This window comes from Haemaphysalis longicornis, unplaced genomic scaffold (assembly GCF_048455015.1).
Source record: "Haemaphysalis longicornis isolate Haplotype H1 unplaced genomic scaffold, Haemaphysalis longicornis Haplotype H1 scaffold_2, whole genome shotgun sequence".
Taxonomy (NCBI): Eukaryota; Metazoa; Arthropoda; class Arachnida; order Ixodida; family Ixodidae; genus Haemaphysalis; species Haemaphysalis longicornis.
This window is the reverse complement of record NW_027526295.1, coordinates 45,046,913-45,068,010: the sequence shown is the minus strand read 5'-3', so window position 1 is coordinate 45,068,010 and position 21,098 is coordinate 45,046,913. Positions and strand designations below refer to the sequence as shown.

Below are 21,098 nucleotides of genomic sequence, written 5' to 3'. Positions count from 1 at the left end.
GCATGCGTGTAGCGTTTTTGATTGAATAATCATTGTAAGTATTCCATGACAGTTTATGAGACCTGCGTACACGAAGATATTGGTAGGACTTAACACGCACAAAAGAAGTATCGTGAAGAAAGTAATCATGCACGTATGTGTTATTAGGGTGCCGGCATATTACCATACTTTTGCCTTGGTAAGTTTTTTTATGAGCCATTTATTACACCACTTAGTAGCACTATTGATGTTATTTTGCAAATTTTCAATATCCGCGGGTTTATCAACTCTGGTAAATTACACAGTCGTCTGCGAATGGCTTAATGTTTGAGAATCGAACACAGTCTACAATATCATTGATATAAACGAGAAAAAGAAGTGGTCCTAGTACGAATTCGTGTGGCACACCTGATTCTACCGGAGATAAAGCGAATAAGTGGTCATTCGCCCTAACTAACGTGGAACGGTTGAAAAGAAATTCTTTAATCCATTCAAGGATTCCAGTACGAATATTTAGTTTGCTGCTTGAAAACTAATAAATCATGCCAGACACGGGCTAGGTTGGTTCAGTTGTCGTGTAAGTAATTCATTGTGAATCCGGCATGCTTTCCGTTAAAACAGAGCCGGTTTTGGAAAAGCACATCACTGTAGACTTCATCTGATCTTGTAAAGTTTGATTAGGTTTAATAATGTGTAGCTGAAACATCGCCGCACAAGAACTATGGCACTGCTCCGCATTTTAATGCCCTAGATCCTTCGAGGAACCAACAGTGCAGTGTGATGCCAGAAGCCTTAGCCTGACAGGCCATAGCTGCAGCAACATCGTTGTAACAGGCGATTTTTAGGCATTCGATATCGTTATATGTCCAGTAGAAACTCCTTTATAACACGAGTATTTTATTTTCTTGCAGCGGAAGCACACGAAGCTTTAGCCGCAGTGAAACACAGAACCTACACAAAACACAACCGATCCTTATATTTACATGAAATTGCAGTGTCATCAAAGTGCTCCAGCTGGGGAAGGGTACAAAAACATGTTCGTAACATTCTGGTTGTGAAAACGTCACTGCGCAAGTAAACAACAATCATGATCATCTAAAACCATCACAGTAGTAGTTTAGTGGCTATCTGGTAACCACGGTAAACGAAATCTCCAAACAGTGCGCCGGTGCGGCAGCACTTCGCAGTGACTTAGACATTTCGCGGCTCCCGTACATGAACGCACTTCTATAAAATAAATTCCTGCAACACTGGCAATAGGAATGGGAAAACCAAGCACCAAAACGTTGATGCAATAAAGCCATACTTAAGTTGGTGGCCTACGTAAAAGCAAAGGATATAAATAAAAAAACTGTAAGGGCTGTGAACATATGGCACTCATAAGGTACAAATTCGTTTGCGTTAAACGGTACGCGCCCACAAGTTTCCGACAAATGTTTAATTATAGACTTCAGCCCTCCTTATCTGATACAACTGCAGCATGAATGAGTACAGAGGTTACTGTTTCTGAAAATGTTTCCGTAGTTCTGCAATATCACCGAGAAAAAACGGTACCTAAAAGGTTGGACACCGTTTATTCCCTGCGAAAAACAATTTACCATATGCAACACTGATTGACATATATTCCTCTGTGTCTTGACAATTCATTATTTACAAAAACTTGCAAAATAGTCGACGACTTAGTAACACTTGCCCCGCTTTAATGGGCAGATGTACAATCAATGCCTTATAGACAAAGTAACCCCAGCGCGTTCCTAAATCACTTGAGTGAAAATTGAGTTTGAACGAACACAAACCCAATGGCAACGAGAAATAAAATGGGCGCAGATCTGCTCACTGCGACGCAAATGTCGTGGAAAGACGCCCATGCACGTAAAGGTCTCGCTTGTCTCCCTTGCCGACCTCTCACGCTCTTCCCCTCATTGTTTGAATTTTCGCGCGTTTTACAGCACGCGCGTTAGCTGATGAAACATTTCGTTACCATAGAACTGGGAACACCCCCTGAAGGGCCAAACTCTTTGCATGCTCTCTTTGTATTTTTTGCCAAAATATTGCGTTTAACGGGTATTTCTGTGTTACGGCCAAAATATCCCACCTGTAAGTGTATTTGTATTTAAAAGAATACTGCAAATACCCTTTGTGTATTGATGTGATTGCACAAATAGGCCTATTGTTTTGGTTTTTGGCGAACATGTTGACAGGTATAAAGCACGTTCCTTGATTTGGCGATTTGGAAAAGTTTCGCCTGTATAAACTTCTCCTTCGTGATTCCATTTTACCTTGTGAATGGAAGTACAGACAGACAGGCCAAAAGTTTCGAATGTAAGTTGCCCAAGCAAGATTGTCGTCTTGAAAATGTCTTCGCATACTACACTAAATCACTCCGAAAACTAAATGGACGTGCCTGCAGGTGGACCATGAGTCAGTATAGGATTGCTGGCTGTGTTCGTCTTTTTCGCAGGTTAAAAAATGGCTTGGAGTACTGTAAACAGTATAGGTATATGTTACATGAGGTGTACCTCGTAATGTAGCTACAGAACAAATCATTCTTCAATTCGCTTATCTCGTTCTGAAGGCGCTAAGCTGTAAGCTTCGCACGGCCTTGCCCGTCTACTCTAGTTATTTTGGAATAAAAAACAAGCTTAATCCGCCGTTTCCTTCTTACGTAGTGCGGAACAGCCCACTGCTGGCAGAATGCTATAAAATTAAGCTCCGATTGGAAATATATAAAATATATGCGACGTGCCCCCTACGTACTATTTGCACATGCTATGTGCACTACTTCTATTGCAATAAGCCAAATGTTCTGTATTGTCAAATGTAACAAACGGCACCCACATACCATAAATATAAAGAACAACACTGATGCACGCGGTTAGCCCGTGAAATAAAGCGAGGTGGATGTTTTGTCTCAAGCTGAAGACTTTGCTGAACGTTTTAAGCCGGCCCAGTAGAATAGGGAATATTGATTGAGTATCACGTCTTATGTTTTGAAGATGCATGGTTGTTCTAGCGCCCGATTGTTCATAAAATATTGCACTTTCCCGGGTGCGTTTAGGTGTGAGGACATCACAGTGGGCCGCCATCTTCCTCATTAACCTTTTACCTCTCGGAGCGATTAATTCACAGATAGTGGCGAGCGTCGTCCTATAAAATTTCGGCGTTCACATGGAGGTATTTTTTTCGCTGCTTTCACTTAAAATTTGTACAGCTTCCGCTAGGGTGTTTTCCAAATAGGGGCTCAGTCTTCAATAAATACGTCGCCTTAATAACAGCCCAAAATGAGAGCTAGTCTTGCTAACTCGGTATGCCTTGGGGGAAGTTCTTAAGAAACACGAGCTTAGACCGGTGTGTCAGCGCTGAAATGCTGTCAGATAACCCCAGAGAGTGGCGCGGTGTTGTGCGTCCTCAGTACCTGCGGCCAGCATGAAAGAAACTGCACCTGTGACATTACTACTCCGAAAATGCGCTGGCGATGTGTTCGTCGAGTGCCCGCCCCCAAATCATTTAATGCCATCACTCCCACTGCGCCACTTCATTATGAGCACTAAGGCGAGCACTAGTAGCGCTAAAAGCATTAAGGAAATTATGAGCACTAAGCGACCTCTGTCACCGAAGGGACCGGTATACGACCAACGTGTGCTTCTGGGGATACATACATACATACATACATACATACATGCATAAATACATACATACACATACATACAGACATACATAAATACATACATACACACATACATACACATACATACCTACATACATACATACATAATCATCAGCTTACCTACGCCGACTGCAGGACAAATGCTTTTCCCGTTAATCTCCAATTATCCCGGTCCTGTGCTACCTGCGACCACTTTATCCCAGCGAACTTGACCTCATCTGCCCATCTATTTTCCGGCCGCCCCCTGCCACGTTTGCCTTATCTAGGGATTCACTCAGTTTTCCTTAATTACCAAGGGTTATCTTGCCTTCGCATTACATGCCCTTCACACGTCCACTTCTTCTTCTTAATTCCTACTAATATGTCCTTAACGCGCGTTTGTTCCCTGACCCACTCTGCTCTCTTGTCCCTTAATGTTACACCTATCATCTTCGGTTTCATTGCTCGCTGAGTCGTCCTTAATTTAGGTTGAACCCTCTTAGTGAGCCTCCATGTTTCTGCCTCGTAGGTGAGTACCGGTAAGATGCAGTTGTCATACACTTTCTTCTTCAGCAACAATGGTAGGCTGCCATTGATTATCTGAGAATTCCTACGTACATACATACATACATACATACATAAACACATACTAACATACATACATACGTACAAAAACACATACACACACATACATACATAAATACATACATACATACATACATACATACATACATACATACATACACACATACATACATACATACATACATACATACATGCATACATACATACATACATACATATATACATGCATAATTCAAGTTTATGTCACGGCAAATTCCACGACATTTCGTGCCGACAGAAAAGCAAGTCATTTGTTGGCGGGTCACGGGACACTGGATGCTCACTCGGGAATACCAATGCAAGCAAAAATCTTTTGACAAATACAAAACAAAAAGAAAACGCCATATGCACATGCCTATAAAAGGATACCCATTCGCACTGATAAAGTTAACAAAACCTCCGGTTTTGGAGTTCACACATATGTTCATAGTGTTACGGGCTATAATTGAATGAGGGAGAAATTTCATAGAAACTAATGAAAGAAATGAAACAAATGATACAAAAATGATACGAATATGCTACAAAAACTTTGAGTTATAAAGAGTACCTTTAAAGATATACATAAATACATATTCGTTCCATACACATACACATGAACATGCGCAACGAGCCGCGTCAAGGATATTTCTTTGGTTAGCCCTTGTGAAAATGAAAAGTGCGCTATTTATTAGAAAAATACATGGTAAGAGACTTTGGTTCAACTTAATGGTGAGAATAAGAATTTGGTAGCTTATCCCATGTGAATGACGGACACCTCGTGGACTATTCGTTGAACACAATGGATAGCAAGGGAGTGCAAAAGAAATACCGGAAGTTAAAACACCCCACGCAAAGGAGAAATGCAAAAATCTGGGGCATGTAATGGACTCAGAAATCCCCTACCTTAGTTGTCGTAAATCTTCGAGACAGGACTTTTTTGCGTTAGACCGAAATGCATTGTGGGCTACGATGACAATGATAACCTCTGCGCCAACAAACTATAACGAAGACATTCTCATTTATTGTTGTGCGATTAACTTTTCAATAAATTTACGATGCAGAAAAATCAGGGCCATAAAATCTATCTCGAAAAGGCATCCACTGCTCGTCCCGCACTTTAGTAAAATATATCAACTTATGAGAAACGATGTTTTATAATTGCTGGAATGTGCCCAGTTCAAAACTGGTGATATTGAAAATCTGTGGTTTACCAGCTGACCAGAAAGAACAGGAACGAGGCTTTGTCTCGGTGTATACTTTGCATACTGCGATCTCTTTCACTGAGAGTTTTGTTCGCTTTTTCTCTGGTGTTAATACTCCTATGGCTCCGCCAAACACACACCTACGCCGCCACTTGTTGGTATTTAATTGTAGATTGCGCGCTTTCTATTGTACACTACCAACAAATATCAGCAAAATTACAGTAGAAAAAAAAAGCGGGGCCACCTAGAGCAGAGTAATTGTTGAAATGCAAAAAAGAAAGTAGAGGAAAACGAAATAACTTGATGACACCCGTGCTTGCATCTCCACCATTTTCATAGAAAAATGGCTATAAAAGCTTGTGTATTCTTCATGGATACTAAATTCTGTTAACAATATACAGTGAACAGAAATGTCCAAGAGCAGGTAACTCCAACCTGCTGAAGGCTAGCCCAACTTCGCAGTCACGTTTCGCGCATTCAGCTTCTCACAACTCGGTCACCAATGTAACAGTGCCTATTCTACCCAACGCGTCCCTGGTTGTGGCCACTTCCCCCGGGTTAAGTATTCTTATGACCGTTTTAAGCAATACTGAAGAAATATTTCTTGTTCACTGCTAGGCAACAAGTTAATATTAGCATGGCCATGGAAATAGTTTCATAAATATAAAACGTTCGTTTCACATTTTATGAAGACGCTCAATGCGTAAAAAGAGAAAATCCAATTCCATAAGGAATCATTGTGTTGGTTTTAATGTTCAACCATTTGAAGAAGAAATAATTGCGGACACACAACGTAAAGCGTTGCGTTATTGGATTTCCAAATCATTCAAGCGCTCATTCAACGGATCACAGGTTTTCTAGTAAAATAAAAACAGGAAGTCCATCGGATTCTTACCTTAACTGACCATGCTGTTTACGTATTCTGACGTCACTTAGGGGGATAATTTGCGATCACGAGTCATAGGCGGCTTATCTCTTTTTGGTCTGCCTCGTGACATTTGATTGCATAAACCCTTCTCGCTTACAGTGAAAACATAAGCACACTCAGAAATTGCGCTCACCCCTGTTAATCATCGTCATTATTGTATAGAAGCCTGCTGCAGAACAAAGGCCTCTTCGCTACAGATCGCCCCCCACTCGTGTCCTATGTTTCCCTATTCTAATTTTCGCCTCAGACCTTTCCCTATATTCCATTGAAATTCGTGTTCACATTTGTGTAGCTTGAAACGCCCTGTTTATTGATTTACGGAAGAAAACAAGTTGCCGTGTTCTTCGAAAATTTGAAAACTGCTATTTATCCGAACGTAGGTCGCATATGGAGAAAAAATTAAGTATACCTGATACAGAAATTAAGTATACCTGATATGAAAACGATATCGTTCTTGAAGATCAAAAAAGTTCATTTACCTTGTTCATTTGCGCGAGGCTTTTGTGCGCGCAGTTTGCCTGTTTTCGCTTTACATTCATATAAGTTAAACGGTTTTTATATGCGGAGAGCCGCGGATATACTTTCACACATCACAGTTGTGTCTGTTTCAGTGCACTGTGCACGTAACGAAAAATGTTGCGCCGCAATTAATTGCCGCAATTGCCCTGGGCGGTAGAGGGAATCGATGCCGTTAAGTCCAGGCGAAAAGACGCGCAGATGCTTTGAGCAATCATTGTTTGCTGAGCATTCTCAACGTTTTTATAGTGTAATCTTTGTTTTGCGCACTAATGCAAGCGACAGAAAAAAAGCGAACACATCAAGGATCGTGTGGAGCCCGAGTTTTCTGCGCAGCAATCTGAAGCTTGGGTATGCACCTAACGTCAGGTGCTTCCCTTTTGAGACAATCGGAGAATGCGAAGATATGTTCCTTTGTTTTCTTATCGAACTCCAACGCAGTGATGGCACTTGGAGCCTGCCCTTGCCACTTAGACTCGTGTGCTGCGACGAGCTAGCTAACACGGCTATTGCGGGAGCCCTGTAGGCCCCATGGCGCAATTTGCACTGTGGGCAAATTGTATGACTCCTGCATGATGTCTGCGCCAATGTTCTCAGTAATGGCTATGACTATTACGGAAGGAAAGATGCGGATGTTGTCCAACAATGATATGAATAAGAGCTAGACGCCAAGCTGAATTTTCACTTAGGCACCAACATCTCAGAAAGGAGCACACCTTACTGACAAGACGCTATCACATGCTTACTGCCAGCTGGAAAAAGTTTATGAACAAGTTTAACGAAAACGCGAACTCGAGAACGTTTATCGAGGCCTCCTATTTAGCACGAAGTTTACGGATTGCTTCTGGAGTTGTGGAGCCTTTGAAACAGCACGAATGCCTTTTATCTGTGCCGGGTGACTTGTAATTTATTCTGCACTTCACTGGTGGGAGCCGCTGGGTGAAGAGCAGGATTACGATTTATTCTTAGGGTCAGAGAATGGCGCTTCAGCCATCTGTTGTGTAGCGATGGTAGCAGATTTATAACCAGAATAGGGATCACTGTGTGGTACGGTTAGTCTCGACCTTAGGCTCACCATTCTAAGAAGGGTGATGAAATGAGGCTCATCGCCCCGCTCGTTATTCGGGATTCGTTGTCATGGCGAAGATAGAGAGAGAGAGAGAGAGAGAGAGAGAGAGAGAGAGAGACAGAGAGAGAGAGAGAGAGAGAGAGAGAGAGACCGAAGAGAGACCGAATTCTTTAATGAGACCGAAGAGGTCAGCCCTGCATAATGCTGGGCTTGCTACTTTAGATGATTGGCGAACATGTGATAAGGGTTATATGCTTACATGAATAATACCAGACAGACACACGAACACAAGTAAAAAACAAAAACAAGCAAAAAATTAAGAGGCAGTCACAGGCTGGAGTTGAGTCCAGAGTCTCTGAGAAAACGTGCAAGAGCTTTAAAACCCCGCACCGCCCCATCTTCGCTGTTCTGGGGGCCGAAAAAGCCCTCCATGCTGACTTCGCGCTGTCGTTTGCGCCGAGTTAAAACGTCGACAAACGCAGAACAGTTGTTGAGTGTCTTCTCGTACACCGCAAAGCGTACACAGAGGTGATGCCATCAGACCGATTTTGATAAGAAAGGTTTTGTATAGGCTACTTTGAGGCGCAGGCGGTGTATAGCACACTCTGTTTGCCTCGATAAACCGTGAGGTATACGAAACGGTCTGAAGTCAAAGTCGATCGGACGCTCGTTTATGTTTGGTGTGATGGAGCAATTTAGGTTGTATATGGCAAGTGTAAATGGAGTTTTGGCAGCACTTGGTCCCTAACACCGCGTGAAAGGAGGAAATAACGGAGTTCTGACAGGGCCTCTAGCTTTCTTATCAGCTGAAGTGTTTTTTCTCCATTAAAACCATTCCAGTTCATTCACTCGCATAACTGCTAACCGGGATACGCTACCGCGTGTACGCGGGCCAAATGTCTCGTCCATATTGTAATGTTTGACGCTGAGGGGGGAATGTATTCCTTATCTTCTTGTTGCTTAAGCCACCAAATTTTGTTTAGTCGAGCTTATTTACCCTTTGTAATTACGACTCATGGCTTAATACTTCAAAGTGCGCATCAGCCTCAAATAGCGGTGCCCCTGCTCGAGGTTACCTCGGCGTTATTTTAGGGGCGAAGCTCCTCTTGCTCGGGCCCTGTCCCTTCCCTCGTTGCTGCTGTACACGGCAAATTAATGATGATTGTGGCAGGATCCTCCTAGGGATTCGACAACCAAAGATTGGCTGAAGAGGTCAAAACGTTGAAGGCGTTCGTTGCTACCCAACAAGGAGGAGAGGAAGAAGAAGAGGTTGTCGTTCGTCGCCTTCGAGCTCAAGATTCTTGCTAGGGCCTTGTCCCGTCCGTCGTTGCTGCCATACATGGCGGAATGATGATGATTGTGGCAGGATCCCCGTGAGATTGGCCAACCAATGATTGGCCGAAGAGGTCAAAACGTTCAACGCGTTCGTTGCTACCCAACAAGGACGGGAGGAAGAAGAAGAGCTTGTCGTTCGTCGCCTGCGAGCTGGAGACACGTACCGGGGGTACGCGGCAAAAGATGCTCTGCAGAAGGCGATGGCCAAGGTGGCTAAGATGTCACACACCGAATTCGCCAACTTACTCATGGAGATTCTCATTGTCCCAAACAAGCCCTACATAATCACCACAAACATCGACGTCGTCGACGGTCTCGTCAACAGAGCGGGGGAAAGCTTGACGTGTCGGTTCTTTATATGATATGCGGGCCAGTGTTTCAGGGATTTACCGAAAAGAATTATAGCTTCGCCCCCCTCATCATCATTCAATTCGCTGAGATGGCGGCATTTTTTTTATTGACATTGCGCAGCATATTAAGGCGTAATTATTTTAAGAAGCCACTGCTCACCTCCACATCCACATCTGTTCCCATTTAGCACACGAGCCATATTGGCGCATACATCCGAATACCACACGGCAGATACTGCTACAAATACCACTTATTTTTATTTTTAATCCGCGAATACGCTTTTTTTTGCAATACACAACCCTATTCCTGATTCTGGTCAGTCACACCCATTACGTGAACGCTAAGGCCTTCAAAGATTCTGTCACCAACCTATTAAAAGTATCAAAACAAGACTCCTCGTTTTTCGTGCTGTAAGATGCCGCACTAAAAAAAAAACTTAATAGGCATGAAATGATTATAACTGATGGAGTTTGAAGGGGCTGCGTAATTACATCTTAGTTTATCTCAGAGCCGCACTGACCAGTTGTGGTCAGTGCGACCAGAACGCGAACTTCAGTTTAAGGGACCATGTTCTTAATATGGACAGTAGTACGAAAACACCTTAAAACGCAGCCATTCTCACGTTTATCGCAAACGGATTGTGACGGCGGCACCTGACAGGCTCGCAGGTTTAAGCAGTCTTCCGCCTTCCCCTGCGCAATCAATTTTCGTGGCAGATATCTCTGCTCTGCAGCTATTCGGTGGCCATTCTCATGCATGCGGCAGGCTACTAGAGGAACCAAGCGGTGGTGTTTGCCATCAGAGCGTTCATCACATCACAGAGCGTAGGCCTCATACACAGGTGCTGCTTTGAGGCGACATTTCCTAGGCATTCGCTACTGCGTACCGCGTTCATGAAATCTGCATTTTCCGCACGAGGAGGCCATGCTGCGCTGCCACATTTTTATCGGTATAAAAAATCTAAAAATGACGCACGAAGGTCAGATGCTATGAAAATTGTGTGGATTGTCCGCGCTTATCGGTGTGCTGGAATTTGCATGCGCGCGTTCATTTTCAAGAATGCACAGCTGCGATACTCTCTGCAGCAATCACTTGACAATACAGTGGTCGGGCAGGCCGTCGTTTCCACGAAATTGCTTTCTCCAAAAAAAGCACGAGAGGTGGAGTAAAGGCAAAGCGCACATCCGCCCTGGGTTTTTATGAAAATGTGTTTCTACAGCGATAGTGGGCAACAGTCCTTGCCCGAAACCTTATCCTTCGGAAATTTCAAAATATTGGTGCCACCATTCGCAAAATGCAGCCGTTTACGACAAGCAATCGATATGATATCAGTAACAGTCGTGCCATCTATTGAGTGACAAAGCATATCACACATTACCGCGTTATTTTTTGGGTAGAGAAGCCAAACTATCTTTTTGTGGTATTTATGTTCTTGCTCCGTGTTATGAAGCTGCACTGCTATGCAAGCACCGCAGGGTGTTAATATGGGACCCCAGACGATGAATAACTGCGGGACACGCAATAGTCGGCTATGGTTTTGATGCCCAGCTTTGAGGTAAAAGCAATGCGAGTCTCGTACCGCCTATCCTACGCAGAATGATGAGGATGATGGCTGTGTAGTATTGCCCAGGGGCAACGTGGCGAAAGAACACCAGGTACTCTAAGGTCGTGGTTTCCTTTCAAAAATAAAATATTCTGTACTTGCACGGGTAACGTTTATGTAGTTCGTTGGCTTAAAATGTCTGATAAATATGTGGGTAGTGAGATGCGTGCAGTTGCATGCATGCGACCGGCGAGACAGAAATGCCCTTTTATTGATCATTGATCACTACCCCACCTACATCTTCTTCGTATTTGTGCCCACTAAAAGACTAATGCCTCCACCCAAAATTTCTAGTCACAGGCTTTCTGTTTTTTAAATCCGTACTTTGCCCCTGAACGTTCTTATCTGGTCTCTCTCACTTTATCTCTCTCTCTTTATCTCTCTCGCTCTGGTCTCTCTCTCTCTCTCTCTGTCTCTCTATCTCTCTCTCCATGAAATTCATGATCTTCCCCTTACCCCTTTACAATTCCTTGGTACATCATTTTGTTAAACAGATGGCCAAACTGTTGCAACTAACAGCATTACATAATTTGCTCTGGCCCACTCCTTTTGCGTTGTATGAAACGGCACATATGCCATCCAACTACGTTTTCTAACCCACGCTGCTGTTTTGCGATCTCCTAATGTTATCTCTGGCACCTTCTTTTCAACAGGATTTTTGACCACACTCTGGTTTACTTTGAAACTGCTCAGTGAGACACAAAGTTTCTGCCTGGTACGTTAGGGGCTAAGCCCATTAAGGGCTGGGGTTGTTGACGTCTCCTGTCGCGCCGTCGTAATCGCCGTCTCATGTAGTCACTGTATTAAAGCACTGAGACACTCGTTTACACCTCGCGCTAGAACGTAAAGCGCACTAAAAAACACCGGGACACTCGTTTTCACCTCGCACTGGAGTGCTTCGTAACGCGTAATAAAAACACCGGGACACTTGCCTACGCCTCGCTCTAGAAAGCTTCGTGCTTCAAAGACGCAATACTTTTGCAGCAAAGCCGTATAGCTGTACACCCCAACGATTTCAGCTCCGTTGGCGGAAACGGCAAGGCGCCAAAAATACACTTCTACACTGCATGCTTCGCCCCACCCCAGGTTTGACGTTAGTTCAGATGGCTAGGGATTTTTTTTTCTAGCCCCGCCATTGGGATCTGGTCGCTTTGTGTTGCCCACCGGTACCGGAATTTCATCGCCGTATTTCTATTTCTTGTGAGGTGACCTCCTGAACTAGCTGCAGAGTTGATTCTACAACGCATGCAGCGGTGGCGGGAGTCCAAACATCCGTCGGGCAGGGGCAGCTGGAGCGCTGCGCTTCAACTTGTCGTGTCCATGGCAACATCTCCAGGGTTGCGAAGGTTGTGCTCTCGTAGGCAGCCCTCTACGCGCGCCCCCTCCACCTGCCAGTATTTTCACTTCTATCACTCACTTTGCTGACTGAACGATGCGAAAATGAAAAGAGCACCACAAAATTTTGCCGGCGTTTCCCATCTAATGCTCATGGAATAGTAGTGCGAAAAACTAGGGTGACCACCCGTCACACTTCTCTCAGGCTTGTCCCTCAATGAACGATATTTTACCGCGTCGCGAAGGAAATACAAAAATCTTCAGAAATGTTCTGAAATTACCAATGCCACTCATGGTGATAGCAAACACATTACTAAGTTTTGCGGGCAAAAGGGAAGTGCCAACGTTATCTAGCCGAGCGTGCATTGCCGTAACCGGAGAGTGGCGCGTTGAATTTGTCATGGCGCGCATAGCCATATAGGCACGCTGCGCTGATACCTGCCTTGCAAGCAGCAGCTCCGTTTTCTATATCCTCGTGGTTCAGGGGGTCATTTCTGTTGTGAAAGATTTCACGCATATCGCGGGCTTGGTTCGTAGCCTTCGAATTGCGTAAGTGTCGACGCTCTGTCCCAGTCACCAACCACCGGGATTATCATGAAACACGCACGGGCGCCCACACAAAGACGGCATCTGAGGTAACGTCATGATAACAAGGCCGAGAAGAACGAACAGTGCCGCAGACCAAAATACGTAAGTCGCTGCTATTGTAGCCGACCACTCAGATTGCAAATAATACAAATGGCAAGGACGACCAGATGCATTCATCAAGGCCGTCTCTCTTTACACCATGTCTCAGTGTCAGCCCCTTATATTGTTGCCACGGTATGCTTCAGGCCGAGGACGATAACTGCGCGAGAAATCGCCGCACCTTTATTGATTCCCTAGCGTGTGCTGCAGATAACTTTAGTAGCAAAAGTGCTGCGCTCACAGCGGCCTCTGGGTGGTGCAACGTGCCTATAGCCATACCCAAGTTCTGGAAGAAGATCCATGAGCGAATGGCCCCATAATTATGGCGCGTGTCATTACAAGAGTGATATGAACGCGCGCGAGCGTGCTGAAAATGGGAGCTGATTGCTGCAGCGGAGTACGTCAGACGCCGTCTGTTCAAATAAAGTGGACGGGCAGTCACGGTCCAATGTTTATCGCTTTTTGGCATTGCGCGAGGGAGGGGTAGATTTTTACGTGTGCGGATGCATCCGGCACCGGAGACCTTCCATAATGCAAAATTTTGCTCCAAAGTTATAAAATTCAAAATTATTACAGCTGGTTGCTCTTTGTGCTGCGTCAGTGTTTCTCCCCTTCCTTCCCCGTAATCGTGTCTCGTATTTGCTAGTAGGAATGTAGTCGCAATAGGCAACATCCCGCAAGTAGGATATGGACTGTTGTCCTCCTCCTCCCGAAGCCGCACATGCGTGCAAGGCACTTGACGGCTTTTCTCAAAAAATAAATAGAAAGGGCTGGCCACGTCTTGACAAGACGGATTTTTTTTGGGTGCCTTCTCACTTTCTGATTTCTTCACTTGCAACTACAGTTTACACATTTGAGGCCACCGGCGAAGTTATCAGCGAAACAACAACATTTGTATTTTGTTGCTTAGTGTGTAACATGACTGTCCACGGACGGACATGCCGGAGGGCAACAATATTCGGAGTCACATTATAATGCTATGGATTCCTCAATTCGAATGTAAGTTTCACACGTGCTCCTAAACCTCGGTAGGCATCCCAGTTATCCTGAACCCCTAATTTTTCCCTGTGGTATGTTTTCGTCTGAACGTGTCTTAGGAAGAGATATCGCTCAATTTGAAGTTTGCGGGAGCACACCGTTATCAGAAGTCTCTGGAGAGCTCCCAAAGACACAAGGCTATTGTTAGCACCAGCCCTAATACACAGCATAGCATGATAATTCCACGGAGTGGTAAGCAAGCACTTTTAGAGTAGTTGCCTAAAGATACGGCTCTCGAAGACTTACACCTGTCCAGTCAATCAATAGGAGCTTCAGGTCGATTGTCTTAAAGAATACAGCCAGCTGCAAACGTGACCTGCTACAATTCAAGATGCAAGCCTATGTTCATAAGACTACTGCGTCGTCTCTATTTAGGCGATGGCCATTTTGATATGTGAATGAACTGCTAAACAACGCGTGTAATTTATAGAAATTATCAATATAAAGGCAAAAACAATACATGGTACCTAACTTTGAAGCAAGGCCCGGTAGATAGTCATTGCCCTTCTTTACAAAAATTAAATGTAAATGTAAAATTATAATAGCAGTAAAACAGTTTTCTGGAGTAGTGCTTGATGCTATGCAATGGGGAATGCTATACACAGTTTTACGACCTTGTAACGCTTTCCTCTGCAGTGAACTACGCAAAGAGATTCAGTGTGGAAATTTCGGAACGAAGCTTTCCATTTAATCAATGAGGTCTACTAAATTTTTTATGCCTCTTAACCCCAGGAAGTATGCTGGCTTAGTACCCAACCTGGACTCTCAATCGCTGCATCAAAATGGATATACCTGGATTTTCTTCCAAGAGTATGCCTAAGGTTTTCTTCCGTCCAATTACTAGTGTCCACATCAGTACGTCCTACTGTTAAATGGCTGAAATATTGACTGACTAATCATCTACGCTTTACCACTGTTTTGATAAATTTTTATTTTATCAACACGACAAGGGTCACCGTGCTGCCTCGAATGGGTAAGGTGGTCTGCGTCCGCTGATAAATATTTACAATTTTACAATATTCTTTAAAAAGTGTGTGCACAGGCTCCGTACAGTATCTTACAATGGGGATCTGTTTCTGTATAAAACTCCAGTGTATAGTTCTTGATAACAAAAAAATTGATTAATTAATTAACTAATTGATAGATAGATAGATAGATAGATAGATAGATAGATAGATAGATAGATAGATAGATAGATAGATAGATAGATAGATAGATAGATAGATAGATAGATAGATAGATTGATTGATTGATTGATTGATTGATTGATTGATTGATTGATTGATTGATTGATTGATTGATTGATTGATTGATTGATTGATTCATTCATTCATTCATTCATTGAAAAGGCCATCCAAACAATATTCCTCATCCGCCTGCACCTTGGGCTGGTTTGAAAATTTTGAGGGCCGCGTGGCGAGCGGCCCGACGGCTATCGGTATCAGCGTTCTTTAGCTTGTACCCCGCTTGTTCACACTCCTGCCTCCTTTGGCCTACTTAACCGGACATCGCGTGGCATTTCAGCGGCTTCTGGTACATTCTAGAATTTGAGGCAACAAGAACGCGGCCTGGCCTGCTCCGTGAGAATTACAATTTAAAAATCTGGGAAAAACTTCTATTACAAAAGCGCAGCTCCAGGGAGGTAGCTTTTTAACGAGCTGAACTGCCTCTGGTCTGTCGCTGCAAATCAGAATCCCTTCCCATAGCATGTATATTTTCACCTAAGATAAAGACTGCGGGAAGGAATTGCACACCCGGCACAGAGACTACCATCAGGTGCATATTGAAGGCATGTTCACGGATTCACGCCGGTAATTTAATGGCCAAACACGAACCCATCCTGTAACAACTGTGGACTGCTTGAACTCGATGAGCACATTTCACGTGAGCATCGGGAATACAATAAAGCTGGAAGCCGCTTGTCAGCGATAATATCAAGCTTCAACAATGATCATATCATTATAGAGGCTATTTTCTACTGTGGTAAGCTCCGTCGTGTCAGAGGGATGCTCAGCTGCCTTGTTTGAGTCTATTCAAAATATTGGGGCCGCTCAGATGATATAAGAATTATTATAGCTGTTTTAGGCGTTATCAGTTGATATGCACATTACAAGTGACGAATTCAGAACTACGTGCTAACGGCTTGTTTTATTTCCTAGGTTTCTCATTTCTTTTTCGCCGTACTTCATCCACGGCTTGTATTAAGCTGAAATATTTAAGTTCCACCTTGTGGGAAAAACGGCCTTCGTTGTTGTTGTTTTTGCATGTCTGTGTTTTTGTTCCAGCAGTTAGCACGGATAGTTAATCAGTACCCGTTATTGGAGCGAAATTGGGCTGCGGAATCCAGCCCAAGCAATAACAAACGAAAGAATCATTCAACTTATTACGGGCACACTCGACCATTGTTGAACAGTATTACACTCACGCTTGAGGCGCGAGTGCAATTTCCTTGGCCGCACTCTCGTGCGTAAACGTTCAATCGTTCAACCGCATGGAAGACGTTCTTTAACGAGGAAGAACGGTACTAAGGCTTGAAGTTGGGCTAGTTGGGCGCGCATATTTAACACTTCACTGGCACACTTAACAATACGTGAACACGCCATGCATAGAACATTTAGAACGAGATCGCATATCTAGCCCATTGAATCTGCCTTGACACTTTCTGTTTGGTTCATATTATGACTGATGTAAGCTTTCATTGTATATATGGAATGATATCTTCTCCTTGAAGGGACGCAGGCTTGCGTCCTGTGTTTTGTTCGTGTAAATAATCTCATGTAATAAATCGTTTCTCAGTTGTTCGGCAGCGCTCCAGTTTGTAATTTCTTCCGTCCTTGCCTCCGCGCGGTATTCGAAGTGTTTGAATGGAAGAACAGGCTATGTCAATAACTAACCGGTTAAACCTTTATCCTCCAATCAGGAAAGCCAGGCACGGCCCAGAAGTGGTATAAACAGGCCGATGCTCCACTTTCAGGGCCTTATAAGAGAACCATGTTCGGCCAGGAGCTCCATCCAAAACATAAACAAAACAATGAAACGATTCTAAGCGCAGGTGATTAGGCGCTGTGTGGGATGTTTACAAAAAAACACTCTCGCCACATCTCGCCCCCCCCCCCCCTTTGTAAAGCCTAGGGTCCTGCTGTGCAGGTACTGGTGATATTATTTCCATGCGCAATTAATATTGAGTTGCGTTGTAAAACCTTCAGGGAAGCTTGAACTCACGCACAAGACTGGATTGGCGAAGCCGTTATAGGTGATCATTCCCGGATACGTATTTTAGCTTTGGTGCCATAGTTTAGTTGCATTGTTGTGTGCTAGTAATCGTCGTCCTACCATCGAAGAGATCGTGGTCTTTTTGGCGGCGAATGGTGGATGCAAAGTGATCCTCAGCAGTGTAGACTTGCACCACCTCTTCGTCATCGACTCGAGGCAGCGGTGGCGGCATCTCGGAAAAGATTGGCACACTCCTAGCCATGTGTAAAATTATTCATAATGGCTCCTAGAGAATGCGGCGCTGCTGTGAGCTCGCCCAAGCAGTGTGTCTGTTAACTTTAGCATTAGCGCTGGAGTTCTTTTGAAATGCACGGTAGCGCTTGACGACAACACTTGAGGGTTTTTCTTTTCTGAAATCCTCTGCGCGAACCGTGGACTCGGCTGCCGCCCCCGGCATGCGCTCACGAGCGCTCGCCATTTTCTCGCTAATCGAGGTTTTTGCCATTTTTTTGCAAAAGCCACTGCGCGTGCTGGGATGCTCGGTGGTCCTCGCGATGATCGCAATTTTCTTGGTATTGTTTTCTGCAACGGCGAACTTAGGGCCAGAAACAACAGCTCCTCTGTTATTATAGTGGCTTCGGGAACAACACTACCGCAAGAAGCCACTCTCGGTGATTGGAGGCTTATGTCGGGTACATATTAGCGAAGTTGTTGTTATTGTAAACTTTATTAAAAAGGAAGGCCAAAGGCAATGTGGGGGGAGGAAGGGATGAGCAGGGCGGACCACAGTCCTTATGACGCTGTCTTCGAAGGATGTCTTCAGAAGTCGTGCAGACTGCAGCTAAAGTTCCCGCACTTGGCCACTTTTGTGGCATAAATGGTGATTTCGAAGAGTGTGTCGTGTCAGAGGGATGTTGGGCCGATGTAAGTTGAGGTGTCGTGGTGAGGGGGAGTGAATGGGCGAAAGAGAGAAAACTTGGGGCAGTGCAGATGAGGTGATGGAGATCGGATGCGATGGAGTGGTGGCAGTAGGGACATCGGGGGCCGTGCTCAGGGTAATACCATTGTCGAATGGTTTCTGGTGCCGTACAGGTGTTGGTGAGGAACTTGTTCAAGAAGATTTTTTGTGCTCGGGTCAGGGTGGGGAAGGAGGTGAGGTGGTCTGAAGGCGTGATGGCCTTGATCATCTTCAACCCCAAGTGTAACGGTGTCCTTGTTAAAGAATCGGAACCTATCATATTGCCACGATGCTACAGCTATAAAGTGGAACTGAACAGGGGTTTCATTTTTATATACTGCGCCCTCGCAGATCATGTCCTCCACGAGTGCGTGATCATGTCTTCCACGAGTGCGTGAGAAAAACGGGTTCTGTCATCGTCTTCTTCCGGACGGGACGTTACCGAGGATGAGAGCGGCTTGGGCCGCACGCCCATTCTGGGTGATTGGTGCAGCCGATGAGGCAACGCCGCATAACCATTGTCTGTGCTCTGGCGTGGGTTAACCACGCGACAATATTTCCATTGCCTTAATCAGTATGCTTTCGCTACTTGCAGTTGGAGCAGGAGCAGGAAGATGTGCGGACTCGTCTGGAGCGTGCCGACGCCGAGTACCGCAAGGCGGCTGAATCGAGGCAGCAGCTGTTTCTGGAGCAGTCACGCTTGCGGGCACAGTTCGAGCAGTTGTCCAGTGAACTTGCCAACTCGTTGCGCCAGCAACGCGAGAGCCTGGAGGCCCGCATCCACGATGCGTTGCAGGCGCTCACTGAGCAACAGGTGGGTGCACGCTTTGCGAGCAGGTACACGAATGCCTGGAAAGGGGCCATGAAAGATAGAGAGAGAGAGAGAGAGAGAGAGAGCATTTATTACATCAGGACAACGCTAGGTCAGGTGGGGGAAGCGGGAGTAGACGGTGGGATCTTCGTAGCTTGGGACATTTTGAAAATAAAGCGTTGAAGTTGAAGCTGGTTGGCTCCTTACGAAGGCGGAAGAGGCCACGTGGGGTGAGGACAACAAGGCTCCCGGCTGTAAACTGCTCGCGCTAGACCGCTTTCTAGAGAGTAGTGAGCATTTGAAGTCTGTGTGGGGGGTTCCAGTGTACCAGGGTCGATGTACGAGGAGGAGGCATTTGGAGTAGGGTTGAAGGTTCTGAAACGCGTAAATTTCGGACAGTGCAAATTAGTTTCTGGAGATTGGCGGGTGTGAGGAAAGCGCAGAAGGGACATCGAGGCGGCAGGGATGGGGTGTACCATTACGGAGTGTCTCTGGTGTTAAGCTAGCATACTCAAAGTATGTGTTCACAAAAATTTTGGCTGATGCCATGAAAGCAAATTTTGTGTTTAATTTGATAATACTGCTCTTTGGTTGCTAAATTAGCTTCATGCCAGCCACGAAATGGGGTTTTACTTGAATATAACACAGGAGATAATTTAAAAATGTCCACTTTTTGCGCCAGGGTGTCGTAATGGTGGCAAACGTGACTCCACCGGCTGCATCCTTGGCTGCTAAAAGTAGCTCTTGGAAACGACATTGCCTATTCATGTTCTGGTAGTAATGACACCTCTGACAAACCAATAATTGGCAGCTGATAGCGCCGTTGTGCATCGTGCGAATGAATTGTCCGTGTATAATGGCGAGGAAAGAAGGGCTCTTCTGTCAAGCTCTTTCCGTTTTGAAATCTCCATATATCCCACTCATTTATGGAAGGCTGTAACTTTCCAAGTGGACACCACAAAAATATTGTGCGATGATTTCAACGTAGCAGATTGGATCTTGTGGTGTCGTGTTCACCCCATAGTCATCAAAAGAAGTGAACATCTTGTCAATGGAGAATGCAATAGGCTGCTCAAGATCACGCTTCAACTGTATACGCAACCTCAGTTCCTGTATATGTCTGGGTCTTAAATGCCAACCATTATGGGAAATCCGCGTTCTTAGTGCCGAAAATTCGAACCTACCCACCTCGTGGTGTTTCTAACCGAATATCATTACTGGTGCATCAACCTTCCTGCGTGCCGGGATTTATTGCCATAAAAAGCTCCCGCCTGCATAGCATCGGGTATGGTAAAACGCTAAGTAGGGTGCAGTTGGATAAGGGACTGTAAAAAACGTTTATTCAAAGCGTGAAGAATATACTCGCAGCATTGCATTAACTCTGCTAAACATTCTTTCAGCTATGTTAGGAGTAATGAGTTCTAGATTTATTTTATTTTTTCAAGAACCAACGTTTCAATATGACTTGATGTGCTCGATTGTAAACGCTCTTTGAAATAGACCCCGTCTTACTCTAAACTCAGAAAACATAACAAGCTTACGTCGCATCATTATTAAGGAATTTGTGGAGACAAAAAATGAGAAAGCTACCATTCGGGGCCATTGCCAAAAGCTACGTTTCTTAGATTTCGCAGCTCTAGAACACCCGGTTCCAGAAAATACACATTCAGGTTTGGCTAGCATTTAATGTGTAAATATTTTACTATGAATGCAATTGCACACAGCAAAAAGAACAAATCAAAGAGGGGAACAGCCGTTGCCTTCCTCCTGTCTGCGCTTGTATTAAATTCTTCAGTGCGAAAAGGATCAATCATTACCAAAACA

At 44.6% G+C, this 21,098-nt stretch overlaps 1 protein-coding gene across 1 annotated transcript in view; it reads left to right on the top strand.

Moving 5' to 3' along the window:
• Positions 1-21,098, top strand: part of LOC144167086 (uncharacterized) — a 31,305-nt gene that overhangs the window by 3,033 nt on the left and 7,174 nt on the right. Inside the window, exon 2 of the mRNA XM_077696475.1 lies at positions 19,059-19,277. Within this exon, the coding sequence (XP_077552601.1) occupies positions 19,059-19,277 (219 nt within the window). The remainder of the gene's footprint in view (positions 1-19,058; positions 19,278-21,098) is intronic.